Genomic DNA, 21,442 nt, shown 5'->3' with positions numbered 1-21,442 from the left:
CAACATAGATTTGAATTTTGCATTTGAATTTGTCAAAGACAAATAATATTAACTTTTTTTTTTTTATTATTATTATATTGCTTTTTGGCTGTAAAGATTTTAATTGCGCGCAGTTGGGAAAATTCTCAAGCCCCACTTTGGTCAAATTTAAACATACAAGCCGTTATTATTCCAAATTAAAATGGAGAGAAAAATCAGTAAATCTTTAAGATATCAATCCAAAAGAACTAAAACATGGGAAAAATGTGGGAAGAATGGGCAAACAAATTTGGAAATAGAAAATGCCAACTAACCCTAAACGTTGAAAATCTAGAAAGTATTACATTTATCACATTTATACTTATTGGTAATACAATTCCCCGGGACACCCTTGCTCGACAACGGATTTAATGTTTTTGTCTAATTCTGTCTTAAATGGAAAGTTCTGTGACTGTTACAGGATTATGTATGCTATTGTTCCTCTCATGATGGTTATGATTTGGATTGTAACGATATTGAAAAATTATTTATTATTGAACGTTTATTCATAAACAAATATTGTAATATTTCATACGTGATTAAGTGGAAAATAAATATTAACAAAAATATTTTTTCCTTATTCTAAACCTAAATGTTCTCTTTAAGAAAATGCTTGTAATATTTTAATTGCCATTGGCTATAAAGATTAAAACATAGCCAGGCTACTGTATTATTTTGTTAATATAAACATATCTCCGGACATCTCCTGGGTTGTTTTGTGGGGGCCCACCTTTAAATCTTGTTTGGTTAGAAACACCACCTATCTACTCAGACAAAGAGTAATATGAAGATCTGAAAATCTGCTTTGTTTTTATTTATTTTATTTAGAGGAGTGGCTTTTGTGCATGTCTAAACGTATTAACACACCGTACGGAAGCTCATGGCTATTGGTTGGATGAGCTGTGCTTTTGTCCAAAGACGACTTAAAGGAACACAATAGTCACCTAAATAACTTTAGCTTAATGAAGCAGTTTGGGTGTATAGGTCATGCTGCTACAGTCTCACTGCTCAATTCACTGCAGTTAAGCTCTCTAAATTGAACTTCAATTACATACAGGAGGCACCTGCAGGTTCTAGCAGCTTGTAATAGAGCATGAGATAAATGATAAATTAAACAGAATTGGCAATACAAATTAGATGACTCTTTGAATGTTGTGTTTATGAAGATTGTGCAAGCCAAATGCAGGGAGGTGTGACTAGTACTGTGTATACAAAGTGATTTAACTCAGAAATGGCAGAGAATTGAGCTCTGAGACTGCAGGGGCATGATCTATACACTAAAACTGCTTCAATAATAAAATAAGTTAAAGTTGTTTAATAGATATGTATGCGTTATCAAATCAAATGTAGATATCCATTAATCTTTTGTCCTGTACATGGGTGACTCCACCTTGGCTCACTGTCGATCATTGTTTTAAGCTCTGAACTTTGCACCTGGCAGTCAGCATAGAAAAAATAAAATAAAACTTACAGCGAAGCAGAGAAATTAGATGTTTCTAACTTTCTTTCCATTTGCAATGTTTCCTCTGGCTTTACTTTGTATCAGCTGTATATTTATTTATGGCATTGACTAAGTCTGTCATATAGATTTAAAAGAAAACCGAGCATCTTATAAGTTATAAATATTCAAGATTTTGATCAATGGTACTTGTTTTAGAAAAGACCGCTTCACCTTAAGGATGGCTGCCTCCATAGATCAATTGTAAGTTAGGGGTTGCACGTTGTATTAACTTGTATGTATTACAGAATACTAAACATAAATAATATACATGGTAGTTATTTTATTTTGAATAATAAATGTTTAATAAATAAGCAGTGTGCTTGTTTCTCCATCCCTTGTTTGTATACAAATACTTTACTTATTTTCCTAGACTAGAGGACTAATAGTCTGATTTATCACATTTCTGATTTTTCCAGGAAGGGCATCAACTCATGGCAGAGAAACCAGAGCTAGAGCCTGTTGTGAGAGAGAAGTTGGATTCACTTCATAATTTGTGGAATGCATTGGAATCAACCACCAACAGTAAAGCACAGTGTCTGTTCGATGCTAATAGGGCAGAGCTCTTCACACAAAGTTGCTCTGCTTTGGAAAGCTGGCTGCAGAATCTGGAGGAACAGCTCCATTCGGATGATTATGGAAAAGACTTGACCAGCGTTAACATCCTACTGAACAAGCAGCAGGTAAATCCATAAAAGTGAAGCCAATGTGAGATTGGCCAGATTTTGATAAATGTACTCAATACATCACGAATTGTAAATGTTCTGCCAATTTCTACAATCATCATCCTTTTTTGTTGTTGAATGTGTTCAGATGCTAGAGAACCAGATGGAAGTTCGGGAGAAAGAGCTAGATGCCATCCAGACTCAAGCACAAGCTCTGGGACAGGAAGATGCCAATATAGTTGAGGTTGACTCCAAGAACAAGACTGTTGCAGACAGGTTCTTCACGTTACGTGCTCCTCTCAATGAAAGAAGGAATCTGCTTTTAGCATCGAAGGAAGGACATCAGTTTAACAGAGACCTGGAAGATGAAATAGTAAGAGCTTCTAAGGGTCCATGCACTTAATTTTCTACATTTAGAACATGGAGAGGAATAAATCTAAAGTTCTTTGTTTACATTTTGTTATAAACCTTGACCAAAAATGTGAAATATTGAGTTCAATGCTGATCTCAACATTTCTTAAATGGCTACTACAACCAGTAATATGTGTTTTAAGAAAACCCTTCTTAGCCAGGTCTGCCTATGCCAAACAAACTACAAAACCAGAAAAAAAATAAAACTTAAAAAAAAATTGCCCCCATTCCATTCTCGATGCCTAGTTTTCCCTGTAGACCCATCCACCTTGGATGACATTGCTCCCCCTGGCACTTGAATGCGATGTGTGCTGGCGTCCGATGCCAGGTTTAAACTCCCTATGTGCCGTGTTTCATAGTGAAGCACTGCACATACAGACTCTAAGCATCATGACCACTTCAAATCACTAAAGTGCTTATGGTAATTTGGAGTGAATCTTTATTTAATGATGTACAGAATATGTTTGAGTTGTTGACAATAATGTTTGGCTTCGATGAACTTACTGTGTTATTTCTCTTAGCTGTGGGTAAAGGAAAGAATGCCAATGGCTAAATCTACCGAACATGGGAGAGACCTCCCGACTGTGCAGCTGCTCATTAAAAAGAATCAGGTGAGCTTATTTTTGGTAACATAAGAGTAGACCGCAAATAGTGCATAATGAAAGAGGCTGCTTGTATTTCTTTTACTGCTGGGTGTTGCATGTTTTCATGATATGTTTTCAATAATAATCCCCCCTAAATACATGCGTGACCCTTTACTGCACCTGTGCCAAAGGATTTGTTAATTACCTCATATTATTTAGCTGATATAATTACCAATAATCATTTTAGGAGTGAAAATTCTAAATAAAATATTAAGAAGTGAAGCGGTATTAAGATTGCAATAAGTCCCTCTCCCACATGCACCAAAGTTTACAAGAGGAAAAGAAAGGTACTTATATTGTTCACTGAATGGTGTTCCAATTCATACTCTGCATGTAAGAAAAATACAAAACAAAAGAATCATAGAACAGATCTGTGAGGCTTACTTGAAGCTTCTTAAAAGGTATTGAGAATACAGGTAGTGGCTTAATTATATGTAAAACAATTAATTACCAATGTAACAATTATAATTGTGCAAAAATTAAAAGTAAACATAAAAATGAATATAAAACTAAAGTGTACAGCGTGTCACTGCTTAGTTAGCAACCCTAAAGCGAGTGATTGCTCAATACATAAACAAAACAGATTACTGCTAGACAGATAGGACATAAGGCAGGTTGGCTGCTTACTAGATGTTGTGGTGAGTAAAACGGTGTATGTTCCCGTTACTCACAAACAGGCTTTCCCACACTGGGAGATGTCTCCTGGGTTAGGGGGTCAGTGGAGGAGTGAAAATTATTGAATGATTTGTAATAAGGGGGAGATTGTGTCAGGTTTTGTTAACATTTTGGATCATCTGTTATATGTTCAGGTAAGTCTGTCCAACCGTGCCACTAGGGTCTGTGGAGTTACAAGATAATAACCCCTGGTTATCATTGAATGGAATATGCATTCAGCACATCGATATTTTTGACTATGCAAACTCAAAGAAAAAGCTTCTATGCTACTTGGAATAAAAATATAATTACACAATATAAATATATATATATATATATATATATATATTATTTTTTTTTTTTTTTTTTTTTTTTTTTAATGGCTCGGTAAAGGATGTATAATTTTTATTTGATTTAAACTGAGGGACACATATGTGCTTATTGAAAATTGTTAAATAGTTGTCAAAAAGGATATAAAGAAAATTTATCTTCGGCCCCAGAAAGTATCACAACACAGAACAGTTCCTTGTATAACTCACATACTTGAACTAGGCTAAATGTTATCGGTCTTCAGGCAGCTGTTTTCTGTCTCACTGAAATTAAGTTGACTTTTTTTGCATCTTTTTTTATAGACCAAAGTCCTCTCCCTCCAATTAAAAAAAATAAAAAATAAAAATCTACATGCTCAATCCTGACATCACTGCCTATTTACAGACTTCTATTGCATACCAATGCCTTCACTAGACTCTTGTGAAATGTATAGTCTGGCCTATTTCTTTTGGATTATTTTGCATTAGCATTATAATGCTATTAACTGCCCATCTAGGGAACTCCGCAAATAAATAATGGACATTGTGTGAAATATTTCAATAACAGGACTGTAATATATATATATATATATATATATATATATATATATATTTTAGTCCAGTTGCAATTAAAACCAGTAATGAAGTTTTGAATTGCCAGTAAAATAGACCACCCGGTAATTGAGGAGTGTGTTTCTAGAGATGGCTTTATTCTGGATAATAAAGTCGGGCTTCCTTTGCAGTTGTTGGATGTCCAAGGTAATCTGAGATGATTGGAATCCTTGGTCCTGGTGGGAAACAAAATGTTAGAGTTTTTGAAGCTGTTATTCAACTTTTATATTACTAGTGATGTTATGATTAATTAAAAAAACAAGGGAATAACTAGCTTTATGTAGTTTTTTTTTTTTTTATTTGATCACATGCTTTTCTGCAGATACATGAAAAGATGTTTTAGGGCAGTGATCACTCTTACAATTAAATGTACGCTGCGTTGCATTTTGACACACTCTGCGAGTTGCATTGGTGACCTGGGCCCACATTCATGGGATCACAAATCCAAGATGGTAATGGCCATCACTTAGTTTGTGTAGTTCCAATAAGTGTGTCTTTCCGTACCTCTGGTGCACTTTTCACTAGTATACACCAATTTGAATAAGAATGTTTGTTTGTTTTTCTTTGGTGTAAATGTCACATGATAAGTTAAGAGATTTACTTTGTCGCCTGGCTGTCTGGTTTTGCCATACCAGCCTTTTACCAGATTTTTATTTCTGCACCAGTTGCCAAATATGTGCTTGCTCCACCTAATGTATGTATTTGGGATGGCAAAACATTTATAGGGTTATTTACTAAGGAGAATTTAAAGTAGAAAAAAAAAATCTCTATTTGCTATGCTCTAATTTCAGCTATTCTAGACTTACATTTGAATTTACTTTGAATTCACACTTAAGTAAATAACGCTTTTAGAAGAGTTAAGATTCTTTCTTCCTTATATATTGTATAGAAAGGTATGTATATAGCAAGCAAGAGGACATTAATGATTTTACATATAAATGAATTTTTTTCCCCTTCAACAGACTTTACAGAAGGAGCTTCAAGGGCACCAGCCTCGAATCGATGACATCTTAGACAGAGGAAAGTCTATGGTCAAGAACAATGTGTTGGATGCGCAGGAAATTGGAGAGAGGCTTGAATTGTTGAGGAGCACATGGGAGGATCTGGCAATGGAAGCAGCAAACCGCCATGCTCGTCTTGAAGAATCCCATGCAGCTCAGCAGTTTTATGCTGATGCTGCCGAGGCTGAAGCCTGGATGGGAGAGCAGGAGCTGCATATGATGTCTGAAGAAAAAGCCAAGGTTCGGTACAGTCCTCAATGTTAAAAAAAAAAAAAAAGGTTCTTGTGTAGAAATGGTCAATCTCTATAAAGTGCAAGAAGATATTTCGAAAGATAAATAAGTTAAATTTTCCTCTAATATTTCTTACTTTGTTAAATATGCTAGGATGAAATTGGTGCACAGGCTATGCTGAAGAAACATTTAGTGATGGAACAGGCTCTTGATGACTATGCAGAAACCATTCACCAGCTAGCCAATTCAAGCCGAGAAATGGTCTCCAGAAATCATCCTGAGAGGTGAGTATGCTAAATTGCAATGTTGTATATTATCACAATTCTGCATTTACAACACTTCATGTGTTAACTCTGATTTGCCATGTGCTTTAAAGTAGCAGTGATTTGGAAGAGCAAATAATCGTGTAGATACCTGATTCAGAATGTGAATGGCATACAAATATTACATAAAATGCTTTAAATAGCTTTAAGTAGCCTTCAGAGGTCAGTGAGGTTTACTTTTTCCTTTTCGTTCAAGTATTGGTGCATTGATAATGCTATGTATTACTTACATGCAAATGTATATAAATATAAAAAGTATCTTCATGCTTTACTGATGTTTGCCGCTTTTAAGAAGTGGCTGGGAGATACCAGCCAATCCCTTGAGCCTAGGGTGCATGCAAGGACAGCCATACACGGAAAGTTGTACTGTGCATTTTTTTTGAAGTACTTACTTAGAATTAATGGGTAAATTATGGGCATCTACCTTTACATTAAGACATGTTTTGTTTTGTGTTTTTTTTTTTTTTTTATTTATAAATACTGCTCTCATTTTACTCCTTTATTGCCTTCTTAGTGATCGTATTACCATGCGCCAAGGGCAGGTAGATAAACTATACGCCAGCTTGAAGGACCTGGCAGAAGAGAGATGTGGAAAACTGCAAGAACACCAAAGACTCTGTCAACTTAAGAGGGATGTGGAAGACCTTGAGCACTGGATCTCTGAACGCGAAGTGGTGGCAGCTTCCCACGAATTAGGGCAGGATTATGAGCATGTGACGGTATGTGATACTAAATGCAATTATCTGTTCCCATGAAAATAACTTTAAAGCCACTCTTTCTTTCAATCTTTAACATCAGAGACCCACGCCACAATATTACAAATGATCTCTAATGCAAAATGTAAATATATGAGACCTTAAAAATGCCATGGCAGTAAATTATTCCTTCTAGTGAGTTTGGGCATAGTAAAACATGTGACTTTGTTTAAAATTCAGTGCCTCAGACCTTTATTTGTGTTTCGTATACAGTAGAAGTGGGGAAAATGAAGGTAAAGTGAATGTTTTAAAGATATTTATCAAGGAATATGTTCTTGTGTGTTCATCTAGTGTAATGGCTAATACTGGGCCTAGTGTTTGCAATATGAAAGTCTATTACCCCTGACATCATCTCACCTCAGACATCTCCCAGGTGATGCATAATGCTACATGCGTTCAACTTGTTAAATTAGGAGATGTATGAGCTGTATTGTTCCAAGTGTACATTGGGAGCAACATCAGTCAAATTTTGCAGGCAGACTCTCCAGTTCTAGGTTCTGCTTTTCTGCTAGTTCATTCCAGAGAATTCTCACTGAATAAAGAAAATTGTTTAATTTTTGTCTAGTAATTTCACCCTTTTCCTACCCAGCTCTATGCCTTGTCAAATATATAGATTTATACATCATAAAGTCTCCTTACTTTGCATGCTTATTTCCAGATGTTGAGGGACAAATTCCGTGAGTTCTCCCGTGATACTAGTAACATTGGCCAAGAACGAGTGGATGGTGTCAACCTAATGGCAGATGAGCTTATATCTTCTGGCCACTCTGAGAATTCCACTGTAGCAGAATGGAAAGACGCCCTTAATGAAGCCTGGGCTGATCTTCTTGAAATGATAGACACTCGAAGTCAGATGTTGGCAGCGTCCTATGAACTTCATCGTTTCTACCAGGATGCCCGCGAGACACTGGGGCAGATTCAGGATAAGCAGAAGCAGATTCCAGAGGAGACTGGCAGGGACCTAAACACAGCTGAAGCTATGCAGCGCATGCACACCACATTTGAACATGACATTCAAGCCCTCAGTGCACAAGTAAGTAGTAGAACAGGAGGAATGTTGATAGTACCACTAACTTTGAAGTATTTTCATCTTCTAAAATTCTAAATGCTGTATGCTCTGCTTTATTTTGTACTTTGGTTCTATTTTACTGTTAAGAAGGATTGAAATTTATATTTATTTTGCCAACATGTTATTTATTTCAATAGAGAACTATTCATTAATTTCATGTTCTTTCCTTCAGGTGAAGCAGGTACAAGAAGATGCTTCCCGTCTACAAAAAGCGTATGCAGGTGAAAAAGCTGCAGATATTCACCGCCATGAGCAAGCAGTGACAGAAGCTTGGGGAGAGCTGCAAAGTGCTAGCAGTGCCCGACGCCAGCTTCTTTTGGATACAGTGGAGAAATTCCGCTTTTTCAGGATGGTTCGAGACCTCATGTTGTGGATGGATGACATCAATCTTTTGATTGATGCTCAGGAGAAGCCACGGTAATAAGAGTTGCTTTTATGTTCAGTGTTTAAAGTATGAATGTCTGAAAAATAATTTTCTGCCGTCTTCTTTATACAGAACGTATTTTAATATAGTCTTCTGTCTATCATATAGTGTCATAACTTTATCTTTGATTCCATCTGTTAGAGATGTATCCTCAGCTGATTTAGTGATCAAGAATCACCAAGGGATCAAGGCAGAGATAGATGCCCGAGCAGACAGCTTTACAACCTGCATAGACCTTGGCAACACCCTCCTAGAGAAGAACCACTATGCCTCTGACAAGGTACTAACTATTTCTGTGTAGAACGAAGCTATGACTTTTGAAGCGGAGCTCCAATACCTGGACTAGGTATCACCACTAAATATCCTTGAAGCAGGAAGAAGTGCTCTTTAGTGAATAGCTCTATTCCCCCCCAGTAACTAAACGGCACATAGTTCTAGGAGTACAACTCCATTTATTGAGCCAAATGCAGCCTTTTATACAAGTACTCCCTGTAAGGGGTCTCCATTCAATACATACAGTGCCCGCCCAGATGCCTCTGTGTCCGGAAGATAATGGAGATGCTGCTTGCTAAACAAATTATCTCCTGGATACAGAGTGCCTACTACAGAAACACCCCAAAAACATAATAGAGACACACAGGAACCCTACGTATCATACATCCCTGGATAGCTCTAATCAGAGTGCCCACGTTGGCAAAATAGAACAAATCGCCACCGTGGTAAAGTTTTGACCGGTTGCACACGTGATCTATGCCCATAATAGTTCCAGCGCAAATGTGGCTTTTGCCGGTCAAATATCGGGAGCTCCTGTGGCCAGACAAGAGGTCTCCCCCTGGCTCTCGGGGAGTGATTGTTCCTATTAGTCTGTAGTACCTTCCCTCCAAATAGAACTCCCCTGGCAGGTCAGCAAGTGAGATAAAACAGTGGGTCAAGGTGGCCGGGTTAGCGTTCCACAGGGTTTGCGGCCAGGTGCCGCTGGGGACCTTTCTGTAGTTTTGTAGCCGACTGACTGACTGCCAGAGAGAGGCGCTTTTGGCAGTAACGTTCGTAAGAAGGGAAGGTACTGAACCAGGGGTAGTGAAAGCTCTCTTGGAGAAAAGATTTGGGTAGCATTGGACAGGGTTGGCCACAACTTGATTCGACTCCTTCTGCGTTCACCAATATTACAGATTAGATAATTATACAAACCACCTTTTTATAGCTAAATAGGTTTTTTATTTTACTCAAATGTTTGCCTCTGCGTGTAACAAAATTCTTAATTATTCTTTCTGTTTTGCGGTTTTATTGGTAAGATTTTCTTTTCCATTAAAAATACTTTATTTTTATTTTTTTACTAGATGTTAACTGAATGACATTTGTCACACCTTTTAAAAACCAATATAAATCTTTTTTCTTGTGGTGTGACTTTAAGGTCGGAAGATGATTTTGGAACAAATGACTTCCATTTATGTCGACAGTGCATGTCTGTGGCGGATCACTTGCTAAGAAACCAAAGTGTCACTGCCAAGGCTCTCCTGTTCCTCCGAAGTATCTCTTCCAGCTCATAGAAAAGTGAATATAGCTCAGTATTATTGCTTGTATAGCGGTTTCACCCAAACACTAGTCGAGATATGTGAAGGGTAAAGTAGAACTGATTATATTGAACACAACACAGGTATTTATAGGCACATTCCCCACAGAAGGTCATCAGTTAAAACCATGCAAGTCTCTCCCCAGAGTCTTTGTGTCCATAATTATTTTAGGACTCCATAATTTAATTACCTGCAAGAGACTTGTTGCACAATAGTGGTTTTCACAATACAATAAACAAATTATCTTCCCTTCTGTTTTACATTTGTGTGAATTCAGTACTCTGTTTACAAGGCAGAGTGGGCACAGACCATAACAAGGGTTGAGGACCACATGGGAGACTTAAGGGCATGGCAGAACATCCAATTTGAACTGGCCTGGAAGTGTCTCTGGAACAATGTGACAATGCCATTCTGGGAAAACAAGAGAGAGGGGAGGAAAAAAAATAACAAATACATTATACACATACTGTACCTAATGGGCACATGGTGAAACCGGGAAACTGGGAAACTACATAAAGTGGCAGTCTTTAGCCCCAAGTGAGGGTGACCATCGTCACACATAGCATTTAGTGGTTGCTCTTGGTCAGGTGCGCTGTGCCTCAGCAGCTTTCCTGGTGGTTTATAGAAACATAGAAACATAGAATGTGACGGCAGATAAGAACCATTCGACCCATCTAGTCTGTCCAACTTCCTAAATACTTTAATTAGTCCCTGGCCTTATTTTAGAATTAGGATAGCCTTCTGCCTATCCCACGCATGCTTAAACTCCTTTACTGTGTTAACCTCTACCACTTCAGCTGGAAGGTTATTCCATGTATCCACTACCCTCTCAGTAAAGTAATACTTCCTCATATTGTTTTTAAACCTTTGTCCCTCTAATTTAAGACTATGTCCTCTTGTTGTGGTTTTTCTTCTTTTAAATATAGTCTCCTCCTTTACTGTGTTGATTCCCTTTATGTTTTTAAATGTTTCTATCATATCCCCCCTGTCTCGTCTTTCCTCCAAGCTATACATGTTAAGATCCTTTAACCTTTCCTGGTAAGTTTTATCCTGCAATCCATGAAACAGTTTAGTAGCCCTTCTCTGAACTCTCTCCAAAGTATCAATATCCTTCTTAAGATACGGTCTCCATTACTGCATACAATACTCCAAGTGAGGTCTCACCTGTGTTCTGTACAATGGCATGAGCACTTCCTTCTTTCTACTGCTAATATCTCTCCCTATACAACCAAGCATTCTGCTAGCATTTCCTGCTGCTCTTTTACATTGTCTGCCTACCTTTAGGTCATCATAAATAATTACCCATACATCCCTTTCCTCAGATGTTGAGGTTAGGACTCTATCAAATATTCTGTACTCTGCCCTTGGGTTTTTACGTTCAAGATGCATTATCTTGCACTTATCCACATTAAATGTCAGTTGCCACAACTCTGACCATTTTTCTAGTTTACCTAAATCATTAGCCATTTGGCTTATCCCTCCTGGAACATCAACCTTGTTCCATATCTTAGTATCATCAGGAAAAAGACATACATTACCATCAAGACCTTCTGCAATATCGCTAATAAAAAAAATTCTGCTGCTCTTAAATAATGCTGTGAAAGACACTAGAGAGGGATGCATAACTTGGAGGGGGAAATCCTGTGAATTCTAGTTCCTTTTGAGGGAGGTGGTGGTTAGGGAGCCACGTACTAGTCCTATGTGACAGGGTGGTCTGTCACAATTTGTAAGCAATATAATAAATTGAATTTATTAATAAGCTTGCTACTTTGTAATTGCTAATTGAATCTATAGAAAACACACTCCTCACTTACCGACCAAATTCCGTTACTACGACCCATAGAATGACCCATCGTAGAATGAATTGGTCGGGAGGTGACAAGTTAAGGGATTCCCAGCTCTGGTGCATTCATCTATGTCCAGGGAAGTTTCCCCAAACATGCGCACCAGAGCAGGTAGTCCCCACGACGGCTCGCACTTGCGCCTGGTCGTAAGTGCGAGCCATCGTAAAACAGGTAGGTCGCTAAATGAGGACCACCTGAATATTGATATGCACAAGATCCAGTTGTCTTCTCTTGCTATACACAATGTTGCATGTATTTATTTTTTTTAAGTTAAAATCTTACCTGGAAAAAAAGTCGGGTGCATTTTGAGAAAAATGCAGGGAATTATCTATGTTGGGAATATCCTGTTTTTTTTAATAACATATAGAGGATTACTTCCTAATTTTAGATCAAAAAATTCTCAGACTTGCTATTTTGACATAAAATGTTCAATACGCAGAGAATGATGAAACGTAGTTTGCAAATCCAGTACCGTAGAGGAAGGGCAGGAGAGCTGGAAATGTTCTGTGTGAGTCATCTGAATAAGTCTCAGGAGTTAATGAGGCGTGATTAAACTAGACACTAATTTGATATTGTAACACTTCCGGGAAGATTGCGCCATGTTATTGTATTATACTTTTTGTTGTTGCGTAAGAACACTTTTTATACACAAAAATAAATTTTATATATATATATATATATATATATATATATATATATATATATAATTAATTTATTTTTTGGTTGCTTTAATCACTAGTGTTTGATTGATCCATAAATACATCCTAATAAGAAAATAAAGAAACTTATTTTTTTTATATTGTACTGTTTATCAATAGCAAGCTTTGGCCACGGTTTATTTTTTTTCCAGTGCATTCTGCACTTTAACAAAGTACAGGCTGAGCAGTACAAGTGACAGATGGTGACCAGGCTTGGTGCCATAGTTCACTGACCTCATCTATGTTTGAATGTCTCTAATCATGATGGCAAATTAAATAACCATGAAATATTCTTCAGCACAGGCGTATACCTAATTATTCCTAAAAGAAAACCAAAAACACCCTGTGTAAAGAACAAAATATTTAAATGTGTGAAAGGAGGAAGCTTCTACTCAAAGTATGTGATAGTGTAACATGGATAAAACGTTGGTATGCTTAAAGGGTTACTCCAACAACCATGATCACTTCTGCTTTTTTTTTTTTTTTTTTTAAGTGGTCATGATAGAAGTCTGGATATGCAGTGTTTTAGCTTGATAAATGCTTGAAAATACACCAGATTTTTAACCGAATGGTCTTCCCCATAGGAAAGCATTGAATCAATTCATTCTTATGGGTATTTAGAAGACGCTGGATGTTCTTGTGCAAAGAGTGAGGAAGTCCAGCGTCGTTTCACTGAGTCAAACTGTGAATCTGCAGTAAGTGCCTCTAGAGGCAGTCTGGTTCCATTGGCGTAATTTGAGTAAATCTCAAACTGCAATGTTTGCAGCTGCAGGGCTAAAATGACTGGTATGGAACTCCCAGATCACTTCAACGAGATTAAGTGATCTTGGTGCCTATAGTGTCCCTTTTAATTAATAAAATTGCCAATTTATACTGAATTCTTCACAGTTTGTGCTTTAGGGGTCTGGAGTATCCCTTTTTAAATTTCACTTTGAATTTAGACAATTCTCACTTCAGTAAATAACCCTAAAAATTATGGTTTGGTATCCATTTCCATTAGCTAGTTTGGCATACTTCTTAAGCATCTGCCTTTACTTACTGAGCCATAATGTTTTTATTTAACTAGATCTCTGAAAAATTGGAGCAGCTTCAGGAAAGAAGACAAGAGACTGAGAATAAGTGGAAAGATAAAATGGAATGGTTGCAGATCGGTAAGTAGAAGGGTTTGTGTTCTGTGTGAGATTCTGGAAGCTAAGGAATTACAGAATGTATTATTCTTTAATATAATATTAATAATATATGTCTCTTTATCCTTCAGTTCTAGAAGTGCTGATGTTTGGAAGAGATGCCAATGTGGCTGAGGCATGGCTGTCCAGCCAGGAACCCATTGTCCGATCTGCAGAGATCGGAAATAATGTTGATGAGGTGGAAAATCTGATCAAAAGGCACGAGGCATTCCAGAAATCTGTGTCCACTTGGGATGATAGATTTTTCCTTTTGGAGAAGTTAACCACGGTGAGAAGCTAAAGAGTGACATGTAGTTAAATTTTAATGTTACGATGGACACAAACTGTTTTAGCCTGAATATACTTTTTACTTTCGAAATGCTTAATCTTTAATATCTGTCCATCCTTGGATTCCACCCTGCCCTCAGTTGGAAGAAAAGGAGATGCGGCGCAGGCGGGAAGAGGAGGAAAGAAGAAGAAGGCCGCCAACCCCACCTCAGCCTGAAGAGCAAGAGGATAGTTTGCAAACACAGAATAATCAATCCACAGAAGACCAGACTGCAATAGTTAACATGCTACAAGAAAGGTTAGAGAGAGAGAGAGAGAGATAACATTTCAATATTTATTTATTTTTAAACTTTTTTTTTTATTGCCTGTGCATCTTACAAATTTCTTTGCATGGTCTGCTTGATTAGTTGTTTGTTTATCTTACGGTATCCTCTAAGTCTCGGCCATTATTGTGCTATTTTCTAAAAATGGGATTCACGTACGTCTCCTTCTGTTCGTCTTTCTCGTTGCTTTTTCCTTTTCATTATCCTTTATAATTTATTTACACTTGGGTGTGGTTCCATACAGATTCCAGGTTTCCGTTTACGTGTGGTTCCACACTGAGTACAGGCTCTTGGCAGTATGAACTCTGACAACATGTAATACCAATTGCCAGTCAAATACCCTAGACTGTTAACTCAGGATTATATATGCAGTTTGGAATTGCTTTAAGTGCAAGGGACACAGTAACAGGTGGCAAGCATTCATTTTTCATTTTATTTTTATAAAACTGCAGATTTTTTTTTTTTTTAATCATAACTTTTCTAAAATAAACCTTGCAGCAATATGCAGCTAACCCCTCGAACACTTCAACAAGCTGAAGTGCTTTAGGAAGCAGAAGAGTCTTAAAAAAAAATTTTTTTTGAATAGATATGATGTATTTTACACATAAATGTAATGGACAGTATAATTAAGTTTGTGTTTGTTTCTTTTTATTTGTAGGTTACATGGTGCACAGAATCCTTCTCAGGAACAAATTTCAGTTAATGGTCTGTGTGCAGAGTCTGATTCTCCCCAGGTATTGCTACATTCTTTTTATTTTTCTATGTTAATAATTTTGCAATTCTTATTACGGAGTTGTTGGGCATGATTGCCGTAATGGAGTGACTGGTGATAGCTGGAGCTTCTATGGGGTAAACCAAATATTTATTGCTATACTAGCAGAGGTCACAGACATTAGTCTTTCCTTTGGTTTTAGCTTGTCACACACCATTAAATATTGTGTTTTATTTCTTGTTTGTTTTATAGCCATCCACTGATACACGGAGGTTAGAAGACAGTTTGTCTGAAAACCAGGTAAAGTTTACATTGTTCAGTACGCAGGCTTACATTTCATGTGTAAACACTATTTGCATCATGCAAGCTGATGATTTTAAGCTGTCTGGTAATGATCCACCTGGAATTAATTGGCAATGCAGATCTTTTCTGATTAAAAACTATATTAATTGATATTATGATGAATGCTTATAATTCTTATGTTTATTGCGGTCTTATGATTGGTGGGTGCTTGAAGTTTTCTTTCATTTCATCAAATTCATAATACATGTGCAGATATTCTACTCTCCGTTCATGCTCTCATTACATTTTTAGTGTGTGTCCTTTGTGTGAAATACATTCAGTTCCCATGTACCTTTTGATTGACAGGAACATGTGTCCATTGGATAAGTTCATGTGCTCTCTGACTGACTGTGGTTGTTGGTTTAGTAAGTGATGATGGAAAGTTCGAGAAACAATAGGTGATGAAAGAGTCTGATGCAGACTGTCAAATGCAATCAGTTGTTTTTGCTGGGACAAAGAGTGATTTTATTTGCTATTTTAATCGGATTGATGTGATTTTTAACATTTCCTGTTCTGCTCCTGGAAATTTAGAGAGATTAATAGAGAGCAGCTTGTGACTTCACATTTCAGTGTAATTTTCCATCAACAGAAATGTACTATACTCTCATTCACTAGTGGTGGACTATGCTAATCTGATCTTTAAAGGATACTTTAGTGCCAGGAATACAATGCTGTGTTCATGGCACTATCACCCACCCCAACATTAAATAAAGGTTAACCCTTTTTTACTTGCCTTATCCCTGTGCCAGTGTCTCTCAGCACTGGGTCAAACCTCCACCCCCTCCGACATCCTGCGACAAGCATGCGCGGCTAAGACCTTCCCATACAAAATCATTAAACCTGAGAGCGTGAGGACGTCCAGTGTCCGAAACAGGAACTGCAATGTTTTACATTGCAGCACTAAGTGCAAAAGGGACATGCTACCCAGATCACTTCAATGAGCTGAAGTGGTCTGGCTACCTATAGTGTCCATTTAAAGGGACCCTATAGTGCCAGGAAAACAAACCCGTTTTCCTGGCACTATAGGATTAATAGGTCCCCCCTCCCACTGGGCCGAACGGGTCAAAACCTCTTCAGCCACTTACCTTAATCCCGGCGCTGGTAACCTCTCCTCCCCTGCCAACGTTGGCTCCAAGTGGAGCCTTATGCGCATGTGCGGCCAGAAGCATGCGTATTCAAATCCGCCCATAGGAAAGCATTACTCAATGCTTTCCTATGGGGATCTTATTTGACGCTGGACTTAGTGAGGACGTCCAGAGTAATTTCAGAGTAATTTACTTACGGAGAATCGCGGAAGCGGCCTCTAGTGGCTGTCAGGGAGACAGCCACTAGAGGCTGGATTGACCCTGCAATGTAAACATAGCAGTTTCTCTGAAACTATGTTTTCAGCTGCAGGGTTAAAACTAGGGGGACCTGGCACCCAGACCACGTCATTGAGATGAAGTGGTCTGGATGCCTATAGTGGTCCTTTAAGGATTCCTTATGTTGTTTCCTTTGCTACTTTCTTTCCATCCTTAATTCCTCCTCTTTCGTATCATGTTTTTTTTTTTTGGTTTTTTTAAATTCTTATGTATCTTAAGACATTTTCCCTGTTACTTGCTTACCTCTTTGTTAATGCATGAGGCAGTTGATTATATGAAGCATGCTAAGTTCTGCTTTTAGAAAGTGCAAGAAAGTACTCATTTAGACTTCTTGCTCTAATGTTAGAATGCGAGCTCTTCCTCTGGTGTGGTCTAGTAATAAAATGTTCCTGATTTTGCTGATCTTTCGCCACTGCAATGTGGTTCATCTGATATCCCTCTCGACCGCTTTTTAACTGTCAATCTCTGGGGAAGTCTGATGATTTTTAAGGGGATAATTCAGAGTAGGTTATCTTTCCTAACCTACCTACCTCTCTGAACATGCCGCTTGAGTTCCGTGTTTTGGAATGTGATTACACTGTTGTGCACTTTGGCACAGTATTTCTTGTAACTACACTAGTTTTGTTGTTTTGTGGACCTTGGATTATTGATTCTCCTTTAAAGCAGTACTGTCACTGTCAAGGGGACTTGACATAATCGCTGATGGTCACTGCAGCATGAGTACAGTATGGAGGTTTATGGTTGATCACGCAACCCTATAGTTGTTAGATACAGCTAATATCTGTGCACCCGTCACTGGTGAAGAATGGGAGATTGACTGACACTTCTAGACATCGGGCGGTAGCTCCGCCCAATGTCTTGAAGTGTCAGTCATAGGAAAATACACTGACAAAGGAGTCCCTACCTTATCTCCTAATATTCTTTGTTTTACAGGAATGCAATAAGTATTTTTTTTTTTTTTTTATTTGTTTCCTGCACCAAAGCATTTCCTAATTTGTCATGTGTCTTCAGGGCTTTGGAACAGCAGATGTCACCAATGGGGCCAAAACAGAACTTAGTGGCAAAGATGGAAGCCCGCCTCCTTCACCTGAACTTCAGGTTAGACCAACCTTTTCTCCATTGAACATCCAGTCCTCAACTCTGCCATTCGGCGTCTCTGAACCCCTTGCGTCTGAGCAGATGGAGGGAATGTTGCACCGCAAACAAGAAATGGAATCCCACAACAAAAAAGCTGCAAACAGGTACATGCAAAACAATGGTAACTGTGGTTTACTTGAATAACCGAAAGTCTTTCCTGGGAAATACTGCATTGATATTGGAAGAGGTAGTGGTTTTGTAATTGTAGTATTATTATTATTACAACTTACCATTGTAGATACAATGCCAGTGTATTATACCTTAATTAATTTATCATTTTCTGTTTTTATCCCCTTGCTGTTTACCTAAAGGTCCTGGCAGAATGTTTATTGTGTATTGAAGAAAGGCAACTTTGGTTTCTACAAGGATGCTAAGAGTGCTGCCAGTGGAATCCCATATCACAGTGAGGTTCCTATCCAGCTCGCCGGAGCCCAATGTAGTGTGGCACATGATTACAAAAAGCGCAAGAATGTCTTCAAACTGAGGTGATTATAAATGGGGGGGCTAAGTTAGGGAGTATATAGAAACTGACCACAGATCAGAGCAGATCGATGAGGCATTAGGAATGGTTTATATGTCTATTTTAAGGCTTAAAACTTCAAGAATTTCAAATGTTTAGGAGAACTTTATTAGTGGTGTTAACAGTAGTTTGTTTTCTGCATTATAACTTTCATATTATTCATGAGGTGTGTGTCTGTATGTCTGTGTGTGTATATATATATGTATGTATGTATGTATATATATATATATATATATATATATATATATGTGTGTGTGTGTGTGTGTATTAATATATAAAACTTTATTATGTTTGTTTATTTCATAGCTTGTCTGATGGGAAGGAGTACCTTTTTCAAGCCAAGGATGAGGTAAGAAATGTTCAGTAAATATTTTTCTTCCGCTCTAAATGGTGTATACAGTTAATGTGTTCTATTTACATAGAATTTGCAGCACAATGTGTTAATGTTGGCTTTGTGTTATAATTTGTGGTAGTTTAAAAATTATTTTAAATTTTTTTTTACGAATTATGGTTCCCTATATGGCAAGTCATGGTGGGTTTAAAAAAGAAAAAGAAAAGAAAACACCACTTGTGTGGTAGCACTTATTTGAAACCTGGGATCAAATAGCTAACATGTACACATGAGAGAAACTTTGTTGTACAGGGATGCCTAAAATATGAAATTGGCTAACTGTACTTTTCATGTATTCTATACAAGTTGCTTGAGTAATATTAGACATCTGTCATTTATAGGGAAGGTCCCCAATATTTTACACGGGGAGTTATCTTTTAAAGCCCACCTTTCTCAAAATAAGGTTCTTCTCAAAGTAAAGAGTCGAATAGGAGTGAGAATGTGATTGAGGGGAAATTCTCTAGAACTCTTTTAGTAATAGTAATAGTTTTTCACAATATCTCCCCCTTTTATATACTGTAATTTGCTAATGGATTTTGTCTTTAAAATGTTATTTTAGGGTGAGATGAGTAGTTGGATGCGAGTGATAAATGCCTCACTGCCTTCGTCTCCTGGAGATACATCAGACCGTTCCCCAGGCCCCCCCAAGGGCATGACACGTGCTATGACTATGCCACCCTTGTCACCTATGTCACCCAACAGTGCCACAGAGGGCCAAGTTACACTACGCAACAAAGAAGGGAAAGAAAAAGACAGAGAAAAGAGATTCAGCTTCTTTAAGAAGAAATAAATTGCTTGATGCCACGAGTGAAAGTGGCCATGATCAGTTATCACTGTTAATCAGACCTTGTGAAACACAGCATGGGACCTTTGGGTAAAGGTTGGGCTGGGGTGTTGTTATGGGTTAGGCCACCACAGCATTTTATATATATATATATATAAATATATATAATTATACATACATAATGTGTACCTCCAATGATGAACAATCATTGAGGCCTTGTAAATGCAACATGGTTGGTGTGATGTCAACTCAAGAGCCAGTTGCCCTGAAAAATAAGGAGGTCCTCTAATGAGGCCCATTTAGCAGTTAATGAGGGGGGGGTTTGTTATTACATCGTCATTAAACTTTTTCCTTCTGAGTGGGGTCTTTCATTGTCTTTATGCGCATGTCCGGCCATAATCTCTAACATGACAGCAGACGTTGGAGATGCAGTCCACATTTAGCAGCGTATAATGGAGATGCAATAAACTGAAAGAACTCAGCTGTGTGATGACTCTCCGTGATGTTTTTATATATCTGTTTGTAAAAGTGATTTTTTTTTTCTCTATTAGCCTATTTTTTTTCGCTTATTAGTTTTCAAAAAGGATAAAAAAAGTAAGATTCTTAATAATGGACATAAACCAATGTACACAAAACCGCACAATATAGCTCTGCAAGTCCTTGTCATTTGTTTTTCTCTTGATATACCCAAGAAGCTTTAGCGTGTTCATATTTGTTATAGAAGGTAGGTGATAAGTGTTCATATTCTTTGAAACGTACTATAGCATACATTATAACATCACAGTAGCTCCTTAATGAATTACACTCGACTCAAAGGATACATTGATTTTGTTAAAATCACCTTAAAATTGTAGATACGATCCATAGTATACATATGCACACCATCATTGACACAAAATTATTGGTTTCTACTCCCACGCAATAAGCACCATATAGTACATGTAATTTATGCATGTATTCAGTGAGTTCAATCTACATTCATACCTGGATTGGTTTTCAAAAACAATGAAGGAAGATGCAAACAAAACACTTAAGTTAAATCAAAGCAGCTTGTGCTGGAGAAAAAAATATTGATGATCTTCATAAATATCCGCTTAATACTTTGTGTTCAATCTGCACGTTGTGCAATATACTTTCTAGAATATAAACTGTAACCATTACATTACTCATTAAGCCTTCACATAACCGATTCTTATTAAGCATACACTTCTTATGAAATTAAATCAAGACTAGTGTTATTTTATGATTATTATTGGTATTTATATAGCGCCAGCTTATTCTGCAGCGCTTTACAATAAGAGAATTTACCAAATTAGTAACAAAATTTAACAGGAACAACTGGTAGTTGAGGACCCTGCTCAAATGAGCTTACAGTCTACAGGTGTACTGAATCATTTAGCGCTCTGTCATGGACCAAAGACTTGTACTAGTTGCAGTTTACTTCACGGCCTTCAGTCATTATCGGAGAGCTGAAGATCTTGTCTTCTGCCAGCTGTATTTCCCTTAAGGGGACGGTAGAGACATCAAAACAACTGTAGCTTATTGTGCAGTTTTTGTACATATATCATGCCCCTGCAGTCTCACTGCTCAATTCTGTCATTTTAGGAGTTCAATCACTTTTGTTTCTGTTTATGAAGGCCTAGTCTTAGCTATCCTGGCTGTGACTATGCAAGAAAAAATGTTTTTTAATTT

At 37.5% G+C, this 21,442-nt stretch overlaps 1 protein-coding gene across 2 annotated transcripts in view; it reads left to right on the top strand.

Annotated features, from left to right (window-relative positions):
* The window catches only part of LOC134579083 (spectrin beta chain, non-erythrocytic 1-like), a 230,305-nt gene extending 210,068 nt beyond the window's left edge, over nucleotides 1-20,237 (top strand). For both annotated transcript variants that reach the window (XM_063438245.1, XM_063438246.1), the window contains 18 exons: nucleotides 1,936-2,199; nucleotides 2,330-2,554; nucleotides 3,114-3,203; nucleotides 5,773-6,051; nucleotides 6,196-6,326; nucleotides 6,880-7,084; nucleotides 7,779-8,153; nucleotides 8,362-8,606; nucleotides 8,755-8,893; nucleotides 13,793-13,877; nucleotides 13,985-14,181; nucleotides 14,321-14,478; nucleotides 15,162-15,237; nucleotides 15,468-15,515; nucleotides 17,930-18,159; nucleotides 18,367-18,540; nucleotides 18,882-18,924; nucleotides 19,526-20,237. In XM_063438245.1, the coding sequence (XP_063294315.1) occupies nucleotides 1,936-2,199; nucleotides 2,330-2,554; nucleotides 3,114-3,203; nucleotides 5,773-6,051; nucleotides 6,196-6,326; nucleotides 6,880-7,084; nucleotides 7,779-8,153; nucleotides 8,362-8,606; nucleotides 8,755-8,893; nucleotides 13,793-13,877; nucleotides 13,985-14,181; nucleotides 14,321-14,478; nucleotides 15,162-15,237; nucleotides 15,468-15,515; nucleotides 17,930-18,159; nucleotides 18,367-18,540; nucleotides 18,882-18,924; nucleotides 19,526-19,756 (3,195 nt within the window). In that variant the 3' untranslated portion in view covers nucleotides 19,757-20,237. The remainder of the gene's footprint in view (nucleotides 1-1,935; nucleotides 2,200-2,329; nucleotides 2,555-3,113; nucleotides 3,204-5,772; nucleotides 6,052-6,195; nucleotides 6,327-6,879; nucleotides 7,085-7,778; nucleotides 8,154-8,361; nucleotides 8,607-8,754; nucleotides 8,894-13,792; nucleotides 13,878-13,984; nucleotides 14,182-14,320; nucleotides 14,479-15,161; nucleotides 15,238-15,467; nucleotides 15,516-17,929; nucleotides 18,160-18,366; nucleotides 18,541-18,881; nucleotides 18,925-19,525) is intronic.
* Nucleotides 20,238-21,442: the final 1,205 nt, after the last annotated feature.

The sequence above is a fragment of the Pelobates fuscus genome, chromosome 12, assembly GCF_036172605.1.
Source record: "Pelobates fuscus isolate aPelFus1 chromosome 12, aPelFus1.pri, whole genome shotgun sequence".
Classification (NCBI taxonomy): Eukaryota; Metazoa; Chordata; class Amphibia; order Anura; family Pelobatidae; genus Pelobates; species Pelobates fuscus.
The sequence above is the reverse complement of the archived record's forward strand: the minus strand, read 5'-3'. Positions and strand labels throughout refer to the sequence as shown.